This window comes from Pempheris klunzingeri, chromosome 16 (assembly GCF_042242105.1).
Source record: "Pempheris klunzingeri isolate RE-2024b chromosome 16, fPemKlu1.hap1, whole genome shotgun sequence".
NCBI lineage: Eukaryota > Metazoa > Chordata > Actinopteri > Acropomatiformes > Pempheridae > Pempheris > Pempheris klunzingeri.
In genome coordinates this window covers 14,794,957-14,814,396 of record NC_092027.1, presented here as the reverse complement: position 1 = coordinate 14,814,396, position 19,440 = coordinate 14,794,957, and the positions used below count along the sequence as shown (strand labels likewise).

At 41.7% G+C, this 19,440-nt stretch overlaps 3 protein-coding genes across 3 annotated transcripts; 1 reads left to right on the top strand and 2 right to left on the bottom strand.

The window, feature by feature from the left end:
• Window positions 1-2,143: 2,143 nt before the first annotated feature.
• On the bottom strand, window positions 2,144-8,551 carry tra2a (transformer 2 alpha homolog). Its single transcript, XM_070846368.1, has 9 exons — window positions 8,414-8,551; window positions 6,334-6,467; window positions 6,037-6,202; window positions 5,439-5,492; window positions 4,253-4,441; window positions 3,616-3,731; window positions 3,173-3,301; window positions 3,018-3,088; window positions 2,144-2,837 (listed from the first exon to the last, which is right to left on the bottom strand). The coding sequence occupies exons 1-9, from the start codon at window positions 8,447-8,449 to the stop codon at window positions 2,827-2,829; spliced, it is 906 nt and encodes a 301-aa protein (XP_070702469.1). The 5' UTR covers window positions 8,450-8,551; the 3' UTR covers window positions 2,144-2,826.
• A 1,431-nt stretch (window positions 8,552-9,982) lies between these two features.
• ccdc126 (coiled-coil domain containing 126) lies at window positions 9,983-14,808 on the bottom strand. Its single transcript, XM_070846374.1, has 3 exons — window positions 14,482-14,808; window positions 11,713-12,407; window positions 9,983-11,586 (listed from the first exon to the last, which is right to left on the bottom strand). The coding sequence occupies exons 2-3, from the start codon at window positions 11,948-11,950 to the stop codon at window positions 11,336-11,338; spliced, it is 489 nt and encodes a 162-aa protein (XP_070702475.1). The 5' UTR covers window positions 11,951-12,407; window positions 14,482-14,808; the 3' UTR covers window positions 9,983-11,335.
• A 1,160-nt stretch (window positions 14,809-15,968) lies between these two features.
• On the top strand, window positions 15,969-18,309 carry fam221a (family with sequence similarity 221 member A). The gene is made up of 6 exons (XM_070847054.1): window positions 15,969-16,038; window positions 16,251-16,424; window positions 16,526-16,716; window positions 16,841-16,914; window positions 17,031-17,163; window positions 18,178-18,309. Exons 1-6 carry the CDS (start codon window positions 15,974-15,976, stop codon window positions 18,288-18,290), a joined length of 750 nt encoding a protein of 249 aa, XP_070703155.1. The 5' UTR covers window positions 15,969-15,973; the 3' UTR covers window positions 18,291-18,309.
• The last annotated feature ends 1,131 nt before the right edge of the window (window positions 18,310-19,440 follow it).

Sequence of the window (19,440 nt, the reverse complement as noted above, 5' to 3'; positions counted from 1 at the left end):
TGCAGGGAAAAGAACCTTTTGTTGGCTAAATTTCTTTAAGATACGAACAGATGAATGCATTTAATCTACAAAGAAAGATTTTCATCTTTCATCCTCCACTCACTAGGATTAAGAACTTAACATCAGTAAAATGATAGAAAGGGCCAGGTGATGTTTTATTTTCGGACATCTGTGCCATGAGGAAGTCTGACTGATAAGCAGGATAATCAGCATGTACGGATGGAATAGCAAACACTTGTTAGTGTTTGTTGTTCCAAGTGGAGCCTCGTGTTTGCTGCTCAGACGTGAGGAACTCAAGAAGTGAGGAGTTAAAACCTTCAACACCCCCCGCACACACAAGTCATCCTCAGTTCAAACCATATAGAATACATGAGCATGCTGCTGCCTGTTAACCTTCAGACAGGGTCCTGTAGGAGTGTTTCCTCCCAGTTTTATTCTCTATCACAAATACGCAATGTTAAAGCTACAGGTTGCACCTGGTGTAGACCTTGGAGGTGATTGTTTCTCTGTTAGAAAACCTTAAAGAGTTGATGGAAAACTGGGAAAAAAAAAGATGGAAGCAGTATATTTTATATAGAACCCAAGTGCACTGCATGTGTCCGGCCCCAGAGTGCAACTGTGATTTCTTCCGTCTTTCATGCTTTTATGAAGTTGGGGGGGAAGTTGCTGCCCCCAGGCAAATACTTAACATTACTCTCGACATTGTCCTTTCCCTGAACCAGAAAATAAGGCGTGTGTGTCTGTCTTTATGGATATTTGAACCCCACTTCTATAGGTGAAACGTCGCTACGTGGAATCCCAATAACATGAATTTGTCTGCTCATTCTGTCCCCTACTGGTCAGCGTAAATGGTAGACACCCCCTGCCATGACACCTGTGTCACTGACTAATTTCAGTGCAGTCTCAGACAAAGAACTACACTTATCTCAACTCGACCTCACGTGTACCGTAACATCAAGGGAATTATCTGCATTTTCTACCACCTGCACCTATTTTTACCCCGTAAAACTTCTAAGTGTCTGCACTTGACTGTGAATATATTTTTTCCAAGTTTTCTCTTTTTATTACACAAACGTGCACACGATAAAATATGTAAATGAGACTACCAGCGACTGAAGGTCACTTAAAAGTGGCAAAAATGAGCAGAGATGTGTAGGCCTGCAATAGACATCTGACTATGGCTTTGAGTGTTGGTTCTTTATTGAGAAAGACTTCATACTTTGACCCTTGTATTATTCCAGCTTGTGGTTACCTTGGAACCTTAAAAGTTATCTTTGAGTCAGCGTGAGTGAACGCATAACTCCGAGGGGCCCCATGACATGTCAGCACTGATAATTAACCCCATTTGAGTGAAGTGCCTTATTATTGGGTTTAAAGTCCACAGATGATGAGCCCTACATTTCTTTGGGTTTACTTTTATGATAAGTCACCCAGTTTCAAGACTACTTGCCCGAACTTTGTCAAATATCCAAACCAGAATCCTTTTTGGGACAAAAACTGATCAGGTTTTGTAATGCAGGAAAATGTAACTGCAATCCTTGTCTTATATTGAACAGTCATGGCTTTGATTTTTCTTTTTTTTCGTGATGTAAAGCATATATTTGCTTGCTTTAAATATGGAAATGTAGTGATTTCACTTATGAGATATATAATTGACATTAAAGCAAAGTTACTGTATCTCAATGGGCACTATGGGAATGAATTTGGAACAAAGCAAAAGCTTAGTTGTTTTTGTGACTATATTGAAAAAGGTCTCTGAACAAACCATGTAAGTCACAGAATGCTCTGAATTATAACCCGTTTTCTCACATGTGAACTTTGAATCTTGTGCAATGACCCAATAAAAGCTTGGTAAAAGTCCTTCTTAGCATGCATTTCATTGTTGTAGCCTGAATGAGAGCAAATTCAACTTTTGGAGGATCTATTGTGGTTTCAAAGACTGGCTCCAGATCAACTCCTTTAAATTTGTGTGAACATAAACTGTTCATGCACAACGTCTTGGCGCTGGTCTTGTTCTGTGAAACTCTTCCCCAGCTTGTTTTCCCACCTCACCCACTCAACTTAACGTATTAACTCCCACCTATACGACCAAAGCTCAATTTCAATTTCATGCACATTAAGTCAGGAAAAACACATTACAAACTTTGGAGTTTTCATATATTTGTATTTCCATACAAAGAAACAACATTTAAAAAAATGCAATACATGATAGTAAAACTCTCTGCACAAACCTAAAGGATGACTCCCTTGACTAAAGAAAAAAACCAAAAAAAACAGTGACTCTAAATGTGAGCAGAGAACCAACCACTGGCTGCTGGTAACACTTCTTTTTACAGCCCAATTTTACCTGCTACTTACCAGTAAACTCAGCTAGTGCTTGTTAACGTCGACATTAGTCTGTTACTGTACATACAGAGTGAGATCTAACATTTACTTAATACAGGTTGTAAAATTAAGTGTCACCATTAGTTACAAAAAAAGATCCAGTTTTCGTTCCCCAACATTACAAAGACCGACAGCAACCAGTGCATCGCTTGGCAGAAAAGATTACGCATCACTGCTGCAGAAAATGAAGAGGGAAGGAAGGATGCAAGTCGCAGTGTAGCTGCAGTAACCAAGAGTTGCTGAGTTCTTTGCTCACACTCATCGCGGAAGCATCAAAACGTCTAAAAATTAAGACATCTATTGCATGTAAACAAGAACTATCTCAAACTTAAGAGATCTGTTGATATAGACATGCTAATTCAAAATGTTCCCCTCAGAAACACCTTGATGAATCACACACCATCAATTATTGGAGGGAAGCTGAAAGTCAAGAGAAGCAGCTCAGTATCGCCCTGCGAAGAGAAAATAGGGAGTTTATATTAGTCCAGTTATGAATAAATCACTAATGAAATCAGTCTGCTTTCAAGGTCCAAATAACTGTTTCATTATGTGTCCTAAACGCTGTCTGATTTCACGTTTTGGAGATGCAGTTGGGCACACTTTCCATCGCATGTATTTCTCTTCACACTTACGTGGGCTGTAGGAGCGAGACCGCGAGCGAGACCTGTATCGACTGTAGTAGGGCGATGGAGAGCGCCTGCGACTGCAAAGGCAGACAAAAGATGTGATACATGTTCTCCCACGCAGCAGTGTAACATTTACTTTGTGCTTGCAAATTGCCACTCACCTATACCTGTAGTCATACTCGTCGTATCTGTCATAGCGGTCATAGCCGCGGTCATAGTACGAGTCTCTCCCCCTCCTGCTGCCGCCACCGCCACCACCACCGCCGCCGCCGCCACCACCACCTCCATTGCTGTTGAAATAAGAAAAGCAAGGCCATGACTTCCAGGCGAGGCATCTCTTGAAACACTCAACTCTGTCAAAACTGATATAAATTTCTTAAAAAACAAACAAACATGCTTTAAAAAGGAAAGAAAGATGATATGAGTGGCCTCTGACATCAGAGCATTACACCATCCCAGTTTTTTTTTTTGTTTTTTACCACTCCTGATGGCTCAAATGTACATTTGTGCTTGTTGGGGACTTCAACCATGTGATGAATATCCAATGCCACACAGCTGACTCAGGAAACTGATATGCAAGGCTTGACATGAGCGCTGGTCTTACTGAGTTGGTCGGCCCATGTAGATTCCTGGTGTGGGGGTATGGGGGCGTTTGGTAATGGAATAATCCACTCTGATGCGCCTCCCGTCCAGCTCCATGCCATTGGCTCGCTCCATTGCCTAAGAAACACACAAGGCAGGGTAAGGCAAAGATGTTATCAGCCTAATGCAAACCTTTTGTAAAAGATTATTTCATTCACAAAGGCCCACCTAGATTACACACTGTAACCCTCGCAATGGGCCGCATGGCCGCTGGGTGGTGGAATTTGTGGCAAGGCAGACACCTAGTGGCCTAATCATGTAATCACAACTGAGGAAAACAGACTAGGCTTCACCTAAAAAGGGAAAGACCTTTGAAGCTGTACGTAAGGAAAAGGATGTGGATGTAGAATGACAGTTAATATTTTGAAGTAAGCTAATAAAAAAATAATAATAATGTAGTCATTAGACTTAACACTTCACATTACTTTATGACAATACTGTTTACTCCTGTTTCTCAGGACCTACAGCCGTGCCACTTCAGAGGACACCAGATTAATGCAATTAACTACATCAAAAGACAGAAAACAAATGAGTCTCTGGGACCAGACAGGATCCATGGCTATCTGACCAATAAATAAGACTGCAAATATTCCACATACCTCTTTGGAATCCTCGATTCTCTCAAAGTAAACGAAGGCAAAGCCACGAGAGCGACCGGTGCGCTGGTCGTACACCACATTGACCCCTGCCAGAGGACCATAGCGCGAAAACACCTCCCTCAGGTCGCGCTCTGTGGTGTACAGGCTCAAGCCAAACACCCCCAGACATGTGCTGGGGTCAGGGTTAGCCTGGAAGGGTCAACAATAAGCGTCAGAGTTGATGATGTGGCTTACTGCATCTACCAGTCTAATGATTTGCATGCAAAATCCACCTACCGGACTTAATATGCAAATCATGCTTCTGTGTCCACCTGGTAGCATTTCGCATTGTTTAATGTGCCAGGCAAAGAAAACAATACTAAACCAAGAAAATATCTTGGATTCGTTGATGTATAACTTATTTTTTGATTTACAACTATGAAGATGAGAATTTATGTACATTTTTGCAATAAGGTATCAAAAGCTTTCCCTCCAAGTGTCCCCAGTTGTACCAGTCCAACAGTAAACTTTAATAACCCCTTAAACAGATATATGCCCCTGGGAGAATTATACTTCGAACAAAAACCATTTTGTTTGCCTTGAAGCTCTCACTTAATTCCTACATAGCATGGACCTCTTTAAAGAAGCAGTGCAGTATAAACATTAGTGACAGTTTATAAACTGTGGTAGAAAATGGTGCTGCACGAAAAGCAGAGATTATTTGTTACTACCTGTCCTGATTTCTAACTTAACTTTAACGAGTGTAAAATATAGTTTTTTCCTTAGCAGCTTGATTGCAACTTTAAAAAGTATACAATTCGAAACATTTTATGCATTCATATTTTGCTAGTTGATATAATAAAATAGATACAGCACATTATCACTAAAATACATGAAAACTGCATACATTCACATCTCAAATAATCCACATATTAATACAATACAACATACAGTAATTTAAATACTAAGCTGGCTACTGCGTTACAAAAAGTACTTTAATTCAGTAAGTGATTCAACACACGTTTCAGATATCAAAATCGGTGTAATATGGCATTTTGGTTGTCTGACTGTATCGGGTTCGATTTGATTTCCACCTGGTTATATCCATCCATCCCGTCCAGTACTGACTACACTAGGAGCAGCGCCTTTGACCAACACACAAACATTACACTGTTGTTGCCCGTAATATGTCAGGAGGTCCACATACCCTAACATCAGCATCACCGCCATGACTGCATGCTTCTTTTGGGAAGTCATGGCTCTGTTGATAAAATGAAAGGAGGGGGGAGGTTAATAACAAGGGGTTATTAATTGTCATTTCAAAGTGGTTTCCCACAACATTAACCACAATGGTGGGGAAAAAAGACAGATAAAAAGAGAGAATTTCACTTGCTCTTTAAATATTACTTTAATCATATAATCCTTGTTATGTTTAATAATCCAACTCAAAGCCATATGTAGAACATTTTATACACAGTATGTTCAACACATTTTAGTCATTTTGCTTGTTACAGCCACTGTGACTAAAGTGCTGAAATAATGAGGCATTAAATGGAATAGTTTTGAGGGGATTAGCCTGATGATTGTGAATGCTGCATCTCTCGATCCAAGTTTGTCTTCACATTCTCACTACTTATGGGGTGTGATGTACAAAAAGCCACTCTACCCAAACATTGGAATAATACATTTAAAAAATGACAAGACTAAAACCGAATAAATGTGTCTGTGCATACACAAAGTGGCCTTTGATCCCCCTTCTACAGTCCACTGTGCTTTGCCCTAACTTTTGAACTCTTCACCCTCACCTTGCTGCCAGCGTGACGGCGTCGGTTCGACATGGGGGAAGTGCTCTGGCTCCTCCTACGGCGGTATTCCGGGCTGTAGGACCGAGAGCGGGACTTCCTCCGGTGGGAATAGGACCGAGACCGTGAACGGCTATAGCGGCGGTTTGAGTGCCGCCTAGAACGAGACCTGAACACGGATGCAGTAGAAGAGTCACTATATTTAACGACACACAACACCCGAGGACATTATAAATGATAATCTGTAATATTAAGTGATCAAAATATCACAAAGGCTTTTATAAAATGGCAACAACATACCTAGATTTTGACCGAGAGCGGGATCTGGACTCGGAGCGTTTGGAGGCCCGGGATGGGCTCGGGGAGCCGGACCTGCTCTCCGACTTCACCCGAGCTGGACTCCCACGATCCGATTTAGATGGGGAGCGTGACCCCTATTGCCACAGCAGTGTGTTAAAAACTTCTCATGGACAAAACACATTTATTTCTTTATACAGAAAAACAATCAAGCACAGAGTAGTGAGATGTGGTATAGTATGTTGGCCACATACAGTACACCTGTCTAAAATGTACAGCATATGTACTGTGGAGGAAAGGGTTAGTAATCTAATAACTTTAATAAAGTAAATCTTTGGTTTAAATAGTGGCCTGTAGTTAATCATTTAAATCAAATGTACATGACAGGTCTATTTTCCATGTCCACCTGGGCCATCAAGGGAAAAAAATAAAACATGCAATTTCATGTTACATAAAGGGAGCATGGTAAAGAAAAGACATTTGTGACACAAACAGTATATTTACTTAACCTAGGGACACATTCATTCTTCCAGATTCTTTACACGCTACTCCCTTCTCTCAGGATTTCTATCCTTCTTCATTCTTCTTTTTTCAGTTTTCTCATTTTCTGATTCCAGGTCAGTTTTTCCTCTCTTCACCCATACTGAAACCAGTTTCATTTTAAGCCTTTACACTGCAAGCGCGTCTATCTGACACCATTCTTCCGTCACATTTCCTCCCTCTCCACTTCTATGTTCTGCTCTGTACATGTTTTCATTAGCCTTCTTTTATCTTGAAAATTTTCTTCATCATTCTTGGATAAAACTCTTCAAATCCTTCTCGATCAATAACCTTAATGAAAAAAGAACATTCAATAAAATTAAGATCATGGGTTTAAGAAAAGGAGAATATTTTAAATGAAATGAAAAAGGAACACTGAATGCAGTACAATTACATTGTTGCTACATTAAATTTTTAATATTTCAGAAATTATGTAAATGAGCAAAGTTACAACAATTTAAGCTACAAGGTTACAAGTAAAGAGCTTAGATGTACACTCAGTTGCCAGTTTATTAGGTACACCTCGCTTAAACTAATGTAGCTCAATGTAACAGCCCTGAAACAAACAATCATGAAGAGTATAATGTTCGGTTTCGTTTAGGCCATCTTAAGAGGGGTGGCTTCAACTGAATGATCAGTTTGGTGGATGTAATTGTCGGTGGTGTTGAGCTGTATTGCAATAAACAGACACGTGTTTCTGCAGTTTTAGCCTGCCCTCATTGATTGAATGGGGTGGACAAAACAGTACATTCACCCAACAGTATAACACAGTACAGTTCAGTGGCACCACAAACAAAAAAAATGACCAAACCGAGTTGAATCTCTACATTTCTAAACCAGCTTCAGCAGAAAGTGAACATCACAGCCATCGTGGTGTTTGGATTTATTGCAGGGCTGATGAATTAGACTGCGATAGTTTCAGCTAGGTGTGTTTAACAAACTGACAACTGAGCACATGTTGTAGCAAAGTTTCAATTAGCTAAGAAGAGCATGAAAGCAGGGAAGGAAGAGAGGCTTAGGTCTTAAATTACAGCTAATATAATGAAGAGCTAGATCAGGAAAAACAAATACTCGGGTTGCCATAGTGCAACAATGGCTGAAGCAGTAGCACAAAACGACGATATAAGAACATCGATAGCACAAAATTGACTTTGTAAGCGAATAATACAGGTGCCGTAAATTCACCTGGTTGACGCAAAAATAGAAAAATTTGCAAATACTACGTTTAGCACCGGTGGTCTTTAAAGCTAGATACCGTAAAAGGAGTGTGGTTGAAGCGGTCTCGCTAGCAGAGCGGGAACCAAAGGTGAACATTGCTGGCTTGAGGCAAAACCACAACATTTATCTGCCTCTCTAACACAGATAGCGACAGCCAGCAATGAGTGAAGGCTCACATCGACGTTAAAACTAGTAATTTAGCGTTGGCTAACATTTAGCGGGGACATTAGCTGGTTAGTGGTGAGTTCGCCTACATATCGGCAGCCACACGGAAGGAAAAAGGAAGAAAGGCAGATATCTGATATCACTCGATGTAGCTACTTACCCGTCCTTCATAGTTCACGTCCTCAATGTCACTCATTGTTCAGTATAGCTAATAAAACCGAGTGGTTTCAGACAAAATAAACCGCACTGAGGGTTCACACAATGTTTCCTACAGGCCGGGCATTAGCTAGAAGATGGCGCGTGAGGTGGGTGGTATGTTTATGTGCTGCAGATCCTGACGTCACATCCCGTCTCGTCTCCCACGCCCCCTGAATGCAAAAAGTTGGCGTCCATGAACGTCTCATCACACACCCTGAAAACTTCCCGTGGTCAGCGGTGGGAGGACACCAACACCACGGAATAAATAAAATCAGTCTATTACATGTGAAAGTCCTGCAGTAAAAAACTACAAGTAAAACCACTGCACACATAATAGAGAATCCTCCCCATTCAGGGCTACATACACTACTCACAAAAAGTTAGGGATATTCGACTTTCAGGTGAAATACATGGAAAATGTAAAAAGTGAATGCTACAGTGATATTACATCATGAAAGTAGGGCATTTAAGTAGAAGCATGCAATGGTAATTTTATTCATCTTAAACAATTTATTGAAAGAAAATCTAACAGTGGTAGGTATACCACAACAAAGAATTTTCAGTGTCTCAATAAATTGGGATGTGGCCAAAGGACGTCCACTCCTCTCCTTTCTGTGACTCTTCCAGTCTCTCTGTATCACTGTTACAACCTCCTGATGACACTCTGTGACCCTCTAAGCTCAGTGAACACCTCCGTCTGAGGACTTCCTGTTTGAAGCCGCCAGTGTTGAGGTGCTGCTGATCAATTGTTAGGTGTCGTCTTGGTCTCGTGATGTCAGAATGTGAACAGCAGGATGAGGAGGACTGTTTAAATACCAATTCTAACTGAAGCAGGAAATGTATTGGTGGATTCATGGATCAAACCTGTTGTGAATTTTGCTGTTAAGCTTCTTGTTAGAGAACAGCAACTTGTGCAAAAAGTACTGAAACACTGAACAGTTGGACATGTGCATTCAAAGGTTTAGAGAAGGTCACATTAAGTTCACCTGGAAAGGTTAGAATGCATTTTAGGTTCATCCTGAAATTTCACCTGAAAGCCGAATATCCCTAACTTTTTGTGAGTAGTGTATATGTTATTAGATAATGCTAATGATACAGAAGTAGTGCAAAAACAAGGAATATAACAAATATATTCCTTGTTTTTGCACTACTTCTGTTACTGCACCCTTTCTGTCTCCTCTCTTGCTGTAACAAGTTTATTTCCCCAGTGTGGGATTAAAAAAGCCTCTGTTATCTCTTATCTTATAAATACTTCAACATTGTATTTTACAACAGGGTTTGGTAGATGTACTTTCTTACTTTCCACCACTGGTAGGGTGTGCGATTTAGCTGGTGAGTTGTAACATAAGAGCTGTAACCTCAGGGTTTTGCAGTGGGGTCAGTAAACCTTAAAGAACAGAAGACGTGTCTTTACACATACACACACACACACACACACACACACACACCTGGAGGATTCCCTCTTTGGGGCACACTTAATTTGTAGGAAATTGGATCCTATATCAAATTTATTTCAAAGGAGGGAAAATAGTTAGTAGTTCCATGAGGTCGATTTATTAGTAGTGCCACAGGAGTGGACTGGCTCATCAGCTTCACTACTTCACCATTATGAAGCAAAGTACATTTATGGCATCACTCAGTGTAGACACAGCTAAACCAATGGTTGATTTCTGTCTAACAGCCTTCATATTAAGTTTGTGACGTGTGAGCAACATACACAAGTATTTTTCGCCCTCATATTTCAGTATGACACCCACACTGACTTTGTTTCAGTGCTGCTGCGCAAAGTCATCATAATAATGAGCATCATGATGAGCAAATTAAAAGATCTTCATCCTCTGGGCAGGACAGGGTGAAATGTTTCTCAGCATTGTAGAGACGATGTCCAGGACCAGCAGAAAGGCCGGACGAATTTATATTCCACAGCCTGACGTCCACCCCCCCCTAAAATAACCTTAAAGTCAAAGTTGGACGTGCCCAGTATTTTTAGAAAATCTCGATAGAGTCACAGTGCAACATGAACCCTGAACATGTGTGAGCAGTCGGTCAGTCAGTCTTAACAGTGACACACAGTTTAAGACTAACCGCACAGCACATTCAATTTGTTCCACACCTAAAACATTTCTCTAAATCGCTCAGGGAAACGATTGGACAAAGCGCCCACATGCTCACGTTTACAATGGCAAATAGGCATCATTCCATCATATTTTGCACACACCTCAAACTGTCTTATAGCAATTGTGAATAGACATTTATGCTGCCTTCTGGGGGAGTGCAAATAACATTCTTTGGATTATCTCGTACAGGTGAACTATGGAGTTTAATTATCCTTAAAACTATGTGGGTATGTGCTAAAATTAAAAAGCTTCTTCATACAGTATTTATCAACTGCACCAAATGCAGCTCTTCCTAACTATTGACTACTACTGTTTACTTCATTATTATGATATGTTGAAGTAGTATTGTAAATTGGACTACTGTGCAGACAGGGGAGTATTTTAAGCCATCTTAAGTTCCAAGAGTGTTATCACTCTGCATTTGCTTCAACAGTAAGATTCAAATATGGCATTATAAAAAATGCTAACATTTAAGCCAAATAAAATCAGAAATGCAAATATAAAAAAATGTGCTATATAGTCTTGGTAAAAAATAAATAAATATCAGCATATGATAGGACAGAGCATCAAGAAGTCTTCCTTCCTCCCTATTAGTTGGCTGGACATTTCTGAGAGGCATCCCAAATGTGAAGTCTCTGGATGTCCACATGTCTCAGTATTGCTTTTCATTTGTCTGACGTGGTCACATCAGTGATGGATGCTGGGAAAGTGTGATGTGCTAAAATCAAAATCAAAAAAAAAAAAAAAAATCAATGCATCTAACAGCGCTATGCTCCTTGATGTGGCCGAGGCCTGTTAGGGATGTGCGGGTGAAGGCGTGACGTCCCTGGGTGGCTACCGGGTGACTCCTGCTTTGAGGATTTCTGTAGGGCGGCAGGCACTGAGGCAAGGACGCCCCCTGCTGTGTGGGAGGTGTTAGTGGAGGAGGCATTGACCACCGACTCGATTTTCCCCTCCAGCTTGACCAGCCGCGTCAGGATGTCATCCAGTAACACAGCTATAGTCCTCTTCAGATCAGCTGTGTGCGCATGTGAGAGTGAAGGAAAAGGGAAAATAGACACAAATCAATCAACCCTGACACACTTGAACAGGAGTTAAGCAGGAAAAAGAGCCCAGCATTCCTGACTTCTTTTTAAACGCTTACCGTAACCAGCCATGGAGGTTCCCTGTGGCCCACCTGGTGCATTCTGGTTCTCCTCGGTCAGGACTTTGACGTAACGTCGGCTGAGCTCCAGGATCTGCTCACGTAGCTCGGCGCTGCTCTGATGGCGAGGCTGCTGCACAGTGTAGCGCAGCAGCATGAGTCCCCACGCCAGTCCGAATACCAGCAGCAGCACACTCAGCTTCTGGGACATGTTCCTCCGCAGGAGTGCACCCAGCATGGTACTGGGGGTGGCGAAAGGGAGGGGAGCTGGAGAGGACCCGTCTGAGGCAAAGGATCTTTTCTTGGATGTGGATATATCAATAATTTGATAAATAGAGCAATAATTTGTTGATTCCTACATGGGAGAATCACTTTTCTGCTGTCAGTATCCACAGAGAGGTCAAAGTCCACTACAAAGCATACATGGAGCTGCTCAACTCAAATGAACCCCAGCAGGACACGTGCTTCCCAAAGCAGCCGAAGAAGTTTCCGTATCCACTAAAGCATCCCGCTACTCTTCAGTGGAGGTGAGAAAGTGTTGAGCAACAGCAGAGGCCAGGAAGTGGAACCAGAAGGAAGTGGACGCCCACAGGCAACAGCAGTCAGGAGTAAAGGTACTTAAGCTGCACGATGACTAACACCAAATCACCAATGCAGACTGGGCGTGCAGGCAGAAGATCGGCAGACATTGTTGACTGTGTTGAAGTAGTATAACAAGATAGACAGAAAAGATAAAATTAGCAAAAAGGAAAGAAACACCAGAGACAATTCATATTGTCAACTTTTAGAGAGCATTTTATGATGCTCACATTTTCATAGAGCAGTACTACTTTGTCTTGAACTGGGAAAAGAAACCAAAACCATTTATAGGGGTAATGTCTGTAGCCTTTTTATGTTAATTCACACTGAACTCAGAGCCCATTCAAAATGAAAATTTCAAATCAAAGCAGACACCACTGTATGTGCTGGATGATGAACAAAATTCACCTCAACATCATTATTGGCAAGGAGCTCGTAGGTACATCAAAGTGGCTTCCTGGGCTATTTAGCGATTATTAAGGACAGGCTTTGGGTCAGGGTGCACAATAGCCCACTCATCAACAAATATTTTTCGGCCCTCTTAGCCCAGAAACCTGATTACCAGTTTAGATTTCATGGGACCCTCTTTGCAGCTCCAGATTGGAGACACAGCAACAGGCAGAGGCATAGAGGGCATTCATCCTCTAATCCCACCTCCATAACGGCTACTTGATTGACAAATAGCCCGTGGGTGCACCTGCACATGCAGGGGAAATTAGACGATCATTTCTCAGTTTTCACAACTTTGTCATCAAGTTCATTCTCTGTGCTCTCTCTTGGGTGTGGGAGAGTCACATCCTGTTGAGGTCAGAGGGGGGACAGTGACTGGGGGAATAAATTATGAAAAGAAAGGTAACAGAATCTGTTTAGTGATGCTTCCCGGCCTTTATCCACACACACACACACAAACATGTCCTTCCTATGACCTGGGTGCTACTGTGTATCAGCAGGCAGGAACTAGAGAGCAAAGAAAGTGAGGTGTAAAAGTAACATTACAAAACACAGAAGAGTTGAGGCCAGTCAGGAAGTAACATGCACTGTAACTGACAAATATGCAGGAAGATGCAACAGCAAAGCTATACCACCCATTTTAGGTGCTGCAACTTTTAGCTTCTAGGCTCAATAAACAGCTGGAAAATCCTGGCAGATCATGTCAAATTGTGCTTTTTATTTCAAAATAAAATTACTCTATCACCTATTATAAAGCCATATTTAACTGTTAACCGTTGTCTTATATCTTTAAAAGAAAAACAAACAAACCCACAATGCATGATACGTCGGGACCTTGTGCACAAGTACAGATAATATGTCAAGCTGGAGTTAAAACTTTACTGTGAAATGTGCCATTTTAACAGACAAGGTTAAGCTGTTCAAGGCCCAGAGCAGAAACTACAAAACCGTCAGGATTACTGTCTGTGACTTTCAGTCAACAGATCATATCCATGTTACCTAATCTAAGGGTTGACATTGGGTGACAACCAGAAGAGTTTTGGTATTCAGACATTGTCCTGTCAGGCTATTCACCAGGCCTGATCATTGTTCTAGGGAAAGGCACACCGCTGGAGCCACGGCTTCAGACAATGAATGTTCCACTTGTTTAGAGGCCAGTTTAAATATAGTTCACCTAGTGGGGAGACTGACAGTGATAAAGCACACAGTATCCGTCAAAAATACTTAATCTAGGTTACATATTGACCACAGCAGCTGTCAACTCTGATTCTGCAGCTGTTGGGCTCCTTAACTGATTTTATCAGCTGGCATGCAGAGCACAAAACTAAACACCCAGTCACTGAGTCACACTAAGGTACTGTGCATGGTTAAACAGTGAAACAGGATAAACGCACACACACAGTCCTATCAGCCAACAACAGGCTGTCAACTTGGCAAACTTGTTGACTTGCTGAACTTGATTTCACAAAGCCAAATTACACAAGTATGAAAAGTAAACCAACCACAGCTCCGTCGCAAATGATGAGAAATGAAAGATGCACTAATTCCAGGTACTTAGTTTCAAGACTTTTACACCTGGAATAGATTTTTTTAATGACTGTTAGCAGCCGCTCGGGCTCAGTGGAAGCCGTTTCCAACTCCACGAACATCTCGTGATAGCTCGACGTGGTAGTTTTGCAACGCTAGGAACAAAAAGCGCAAAACATTATCTACAAATGGCATCAAAAATAGATAATTTACCCCAGTGCGATGTCTGAGAAGCTACCATGAGGCAGAAGCAGGGATTAACAGGCTCCAGAGAAGCAGGGACGAGCCGACCGAGAGCTCCAGCTGCTACCTCTGGCTGACACTGAATGATGCTTGTTATTTGGCAGCCCTGGGCTGTCGTTTCTGTCGCTGAGGGGAATTGTCTCCAGCAGCCCGCTGTCTTCGTCACAAAAAGTTAGCTGACGAGTCTCCTGGTCATCCTCACTCTGGTAGTCATTAAGGCTTCTCCCTCCTCGATCCAGAAAACGATGAGCTCCTCTGCAAGCAAAAGTCGGTAGCTTGAATTCCAAGCATGCAATTGTGCTGACTGTCATGGTTCCCTTGAACGTCTACTGCGTGCGTCATCACAACAGCATTATGGGAAATGTAGTCATAATCATCTTTTTCAGCCAATCAGAAAGGTTTTATAGCTCCAAGCTACGTGCTATTGCTTTATGCTCATCTACCAGTGTGTGAAACGACTCACCTGTGTTTCTTGACAATGTGCCAGCTTAGCTTGTTTAAGGGGCGCAAAGTCAATTTTACTAGCTTGATTTAATACTAACAGCTGTACTCTAATGTTACTAGCCAGATGCTGTTAGCACATGCAGGGCAGAGAGCCTGTGAGCGTTCATGCTCTTTGCAGAATCCAGGTAGCTAATAATTGTATACAAATTCATAACCTGAATTAAAAAAAAAGAATAGCTTGTAGTTGGACCCTTGTTCTTTATGGTTACTAGCAGCCAGTCTGGTCGGAGCTCAGGCTCCACTGACCGGGCCAACATAAGTTAAAGTATAGGTTTATAGGCTGAAACGTAACGTTAGCTGAGCACAGTGCTAATGCTAGCTAGCACACTGTCAGTGGACCAGGACTGAAAAGTAAAACATGTCACCGGTAGTTTGCTCACCTGGAGACTCGGTGAGGTAAAACCAGGTGTCGGGTAGACACCTCTGACATTAATAACCAGCCTGATGCTGGAGAGTGAAGGGACGGGACTGAAAATGGACCAAATGTATCTTTTCCGTGTATCTTGCGCTTTACAGGTCGTGCAGAGAGGATGTATATTTGCCTGCCTAGAGTAATTTAATTAGGTGGTGTTCTATTGACGCTGCTTTGTACCTCTATTTTTACGTTAAAGTCTACGGTGAGTGCTGTTTGTTTCCCCCCAGAAGTTCCCGGATGTGCCGACCTGATCTATAAACATTAGAAGTAACGTTTGTGGAAACGCTGTGTTCTCGGTGTTATTTAAGCCTCACTGCAGTTCATGCAAACTAGCCTATTTGTAGCTCAAATACACAAACTTCGTCTGTTTTCTTTTTCCACTTCCTCTTTATGCGTCTTTGTTTGTGTGTTTGCAGTTCACTTTGCGACCGTTAGAGGGACGTTTGCAGACATTTCCATGGCAACCCCCAAGCTAGTAGCAAACAATAGCTGTTTGCTCTGCAGGACAAAACGCCCACAACTATCACTTTGGGATTTTTGAAAATGGAGAGCATATGTCTGGATAATTCAGCTTTAAAAGCAGTGGATGACTACTGGGAGTACAGAAGGTTTGTCTCAATGTCAGACTTCATGCTAATATCTCATATAACTTCAGGAAGGACTTGGGTGCAGCATGTGACAGCTAATGCTGCAGAGACACTGGTGTAGCAACTTAATAAGGAAATAATATAGTAACACTTTTATTGTAGGTAGGTCATCTTATTGTGTGGGTGTGTTATCATGTCACATCATTTTTTTATTAGTGGTTTGTCTTATCAAGGATTGTGGGTGATGATGATGGAGGAAAGCTGTTCACTCCAGAGCAATATGAGGAGTACAAGAAGAAGGTGCTGCCTCAACGAGCTAGAAACAGGCTGTATGTGAGCTTTGGGGTGCCGGGATGTATCGACTGCAACCTCATTGGCCCCGAGACACAGTGCTTCTGTACACACAGGTAATACGGTACTCAATAACACATGAAACCAGACATCTTTCTCCAAAACACGCATAGACAAACATATTAAAGACATTTGAGAGTAATCAAATTTTATCCAGGTACAAGCAACATAAGACCGACTATGAAGTGGTTCCCTCTAAGCGACCCCTGGCCCTGCCATGCCAGGTCAGAGGATGTCACTGTCCTGCCTACCAGTATGTTCCTCGGATTGGGCCAAACCTTGTCCGCTGCAAGTGTAAACACTTACCTCAGGATCACAGTGAAGCTACAGGACACTTGTGCAAAAAATGTGAGTCTGAAATCATGAGTAATTGTTCCCTCTGGCCCTCATTACCTCGTGTATCTCACCTAGATATACAGTTAATGTTCAAATTGATTTTCACAGACTTGTGTCCTGATAACTAATTTTTCAGGCAGCTCCTGTACGGGGTTCCAGAGCACCTACACCTGTGGGTGTGGCCAACCCAGCACTGCTCACCAGACCCTGGTGAGTAGAGTCAGACATCAAACATAGGTCCTGTTGCTAAACGTAGATTTACATCATTGCAGCCATTTGTCCACAGACACAAAATCTGAACTTAAATCGCATAACTGTCTTGGCAGGTTGAGACAAAACTAGAGAGGGATGCACGTGGTCGGCCTGTAGGCAGGGACGTCCCTTATGCTGCCATGGGGGGGCTGACAGGATTCAGCTCCATGTTGGATGGTTACCTCAATTTGGAAACCAGTGGCTCAGGTGAGCACTACACATGTCATCTACATGTGACAGTTTTATCTTTGTCTGCAATGGAAAGCTGCAACAGACGGATCCCTTTTAAATGTGTGTGTGTGTGCATGTATGCTGTTCTGTTTCTGCTAAGGTACGTAGATCAACAATAGCTCTCAGTAAGAACGAATACAGGTCTTTTTCCAGCTGGTAATCCAACCTGTGTTAGACTGTTGGAGCACGGTGGAAGTGTGTGTGCACTCTTTGCACTAAAGGTGAAGGAAGTTCCTTTAAGAGGCATGTGAGGGCAGCAAAGAGCAGCAAAGAATCAGTGTTGAATAAACAAGTCTGCAGAGCAGGGAGTTATTCAGGTCAAAAGTGTACAGTACAAACTGCATGCATGATTTCTCACCCACCCTAAGTATGTGAGACGACAACAGTGATCAAGGTCCTTAACCTCACGAAGCTCACATGCACATGTAGTAGAACATTTAGTTATAATGGTTTGGAAACACTGAAATACATAAAGAAGAAAAAGTTCAGCATGCAGAGTTAAGTCTGCACTTTAGATCAGACCGATCATTACCGTAGAAGTCTTTTTTTTTTATGTCTTTTGAAAGCCATGTAAATTTGACTAATGATTGAAAGTGCAACATTAATTAAAAAAATTTAATCCATTTATATGTAGTTAATTATGTATGATTCAATATGCTGTTGACTGATTATTCCACAATTTAGCATTTACTTTGTACCCTGAATTAAGGAGTTTGAAATCTCACATTCAATCGCAGCACACTCCTAGAAATAATGACAGGTACATCAAACACAACACATACAGTTATATGTAGACATCATATGATAAATTAGCAAACATTCATTTTTGATAAACAAAGTTCATGTTCATCAATGACTTTAGTTTTAGCACCATGTGTGTCTCAGATCTCCATATAGTTAACTCACACACCAGAGGTTTTAAAACAAGTTACAAACACTGCTGGTACGTGTCACATTTGATTTTCAAAATCTCTGCTGCATCTTTTTCAGATCAAGACAGAGAAGATGGCTGCCAGCCAAGATGCTCAGCATCAAGGATCAAAGAGAGGTCTACTAAAACATGTAGCTCAAACCACTGTAAGAGAGAAACCAACAAACAGTGAAATGCAATTTTCTTCTTTGAGTCCATATGTAAGACTGTCCATTTAATACTGGACCATAAGATTTATCTAATAAATCGCACATATCTTCTGATCTGTAACCTCTAATCTTCCCCAAAGCTTAAGAACCTTTTTGATTGTTTCACAGCCAAGTTTTTTTTTTTTTTTCTTTTTCTTTTTCAGAGAAGCATCTGTCTTTGTCAGTGTCGTGAGATTGTGGTATAATCAACTGTCAGCAACAGCAGTAATTAAATCCCACTTTACAACTAAACAATGAACTGACAGCATATCGATCCAATCAGAGGTTTGAGTGTGGGGAGCCACTGGCAGCACTACTACAATGATCCAGATTTTCAATTTTCACAGTTTTTGTTCACTTACATAAATAAAACCTGAACAAATCACACTTTGGCAGAGCTTGAATACATTTGAATACATTTTTGAGATGAAATGACAGTGGATCTATGACATTTGGAAGTAAAACATGGTCAGGAGATGCTATTTTCTGTGTTGTACTTTTATTCATAGCAGTTTTCTAGCAATGCCTCATGTTTCCCTCTGGATACACATCCAAGAAACTGGTCAGTTTACGCATCTGAGGTTTGTACGGCTGATGTTCTCCTATTGAGAGAAAGCCACCCACTCAACATGTCACCAAAATAACCAGGAACCATGGAGCTGCATGTTCAGTGATGAGCACCGTTTTTAATTTGCAGATAGATGTACTGTCTCCGATTGATTAATCCCATTCCTCACGGCAGATCAGCACTGATGAGAGCTCATTTAATCCACGCCGCGAATGGAGATTGAAGCAGGTCATGTTTTCTCTATTGGCGGCCCACTTTCCAACGTCTTTAACTGAAGTAAAATTAACAGGGATCTAAATGAGAATTCACCCACTCAAATGTTTCCACTGTGAGAATGGCAAGTCAAACTGGATCAGCATCTACACCGGTGCTGCCCAGTGCATCTCAAGTCACCTTTGCTGTAATGTAATCATCACCTGAGGGAACTCGGTGTGTGTATGTGTGTGTTTGTTAGTGAGCTGAACAGGTGGTCTTGAGGGAAAGGAAGTAGAGCTATGCCTGAAGGACGGCATGGACGCACCTGGGTCTCTGCAGCCGAGTGCTGAGGAGGAAGCAAGTGGAAAGGA

Bases quoted from the DNA above. Each gene is read 5' to 3' on its own strand.
- tra2a (XM_070846368.1), bottom strand. From the start codon at position 8,449: ATGAGTGACATTGAGGACGTGAACTATGAAGGACGG. The intron at 6,203-6,333 runs GTATGTTGTTGC...ATCCGTGTTCAG, and splicing joins CGCTCTCGGTCAAAATCTAG to GTCTCGTTCTAGGCGGCACT. The intron at 3,302-3,615 runs GTAAGACCAGCG...TTATTTCAACAG, and splicing joins TACATGGGCCGACCAACTCA to CAATGGAGGTGGTGGTGGCG.
- ccdc126 (XM_070846374.1), bottom strand. From the start codon at position 11,950: ATGCTGGGTGCACTCCTGCGGAGGAACATGTCCCAGAAGCTGAGTGTG. The intron at 11,587-11,712 runs GTAAGCGTTTAA...ATGCGCACACAG, and splicing joins AACCTCCATGGCTGGTTACG to CTGATCTGAAGAGGACTATA.
- fam221a (XM_070847054.1), top strand. From the start codon at position 15,974: ATGGAGAGCATATGTCTGGATAATTCAGCTTTAAAAGCAGTGGATGAC. The intron at 16,039-16,250 runs GTTTGTCTCAAT...TGTCTTATCAAG, and splicing joins GACTACTGGGAGTACAGAAG to GATTGTGGGTGATGATGATG. The intron at 16,717-16,840 runs GTGAGTCTGAAA...CTAATTTTTCAG, and splicing joins AGGACACTTGTGCAAAAAAT to GCAGCTCCTGTACGGGGTTC.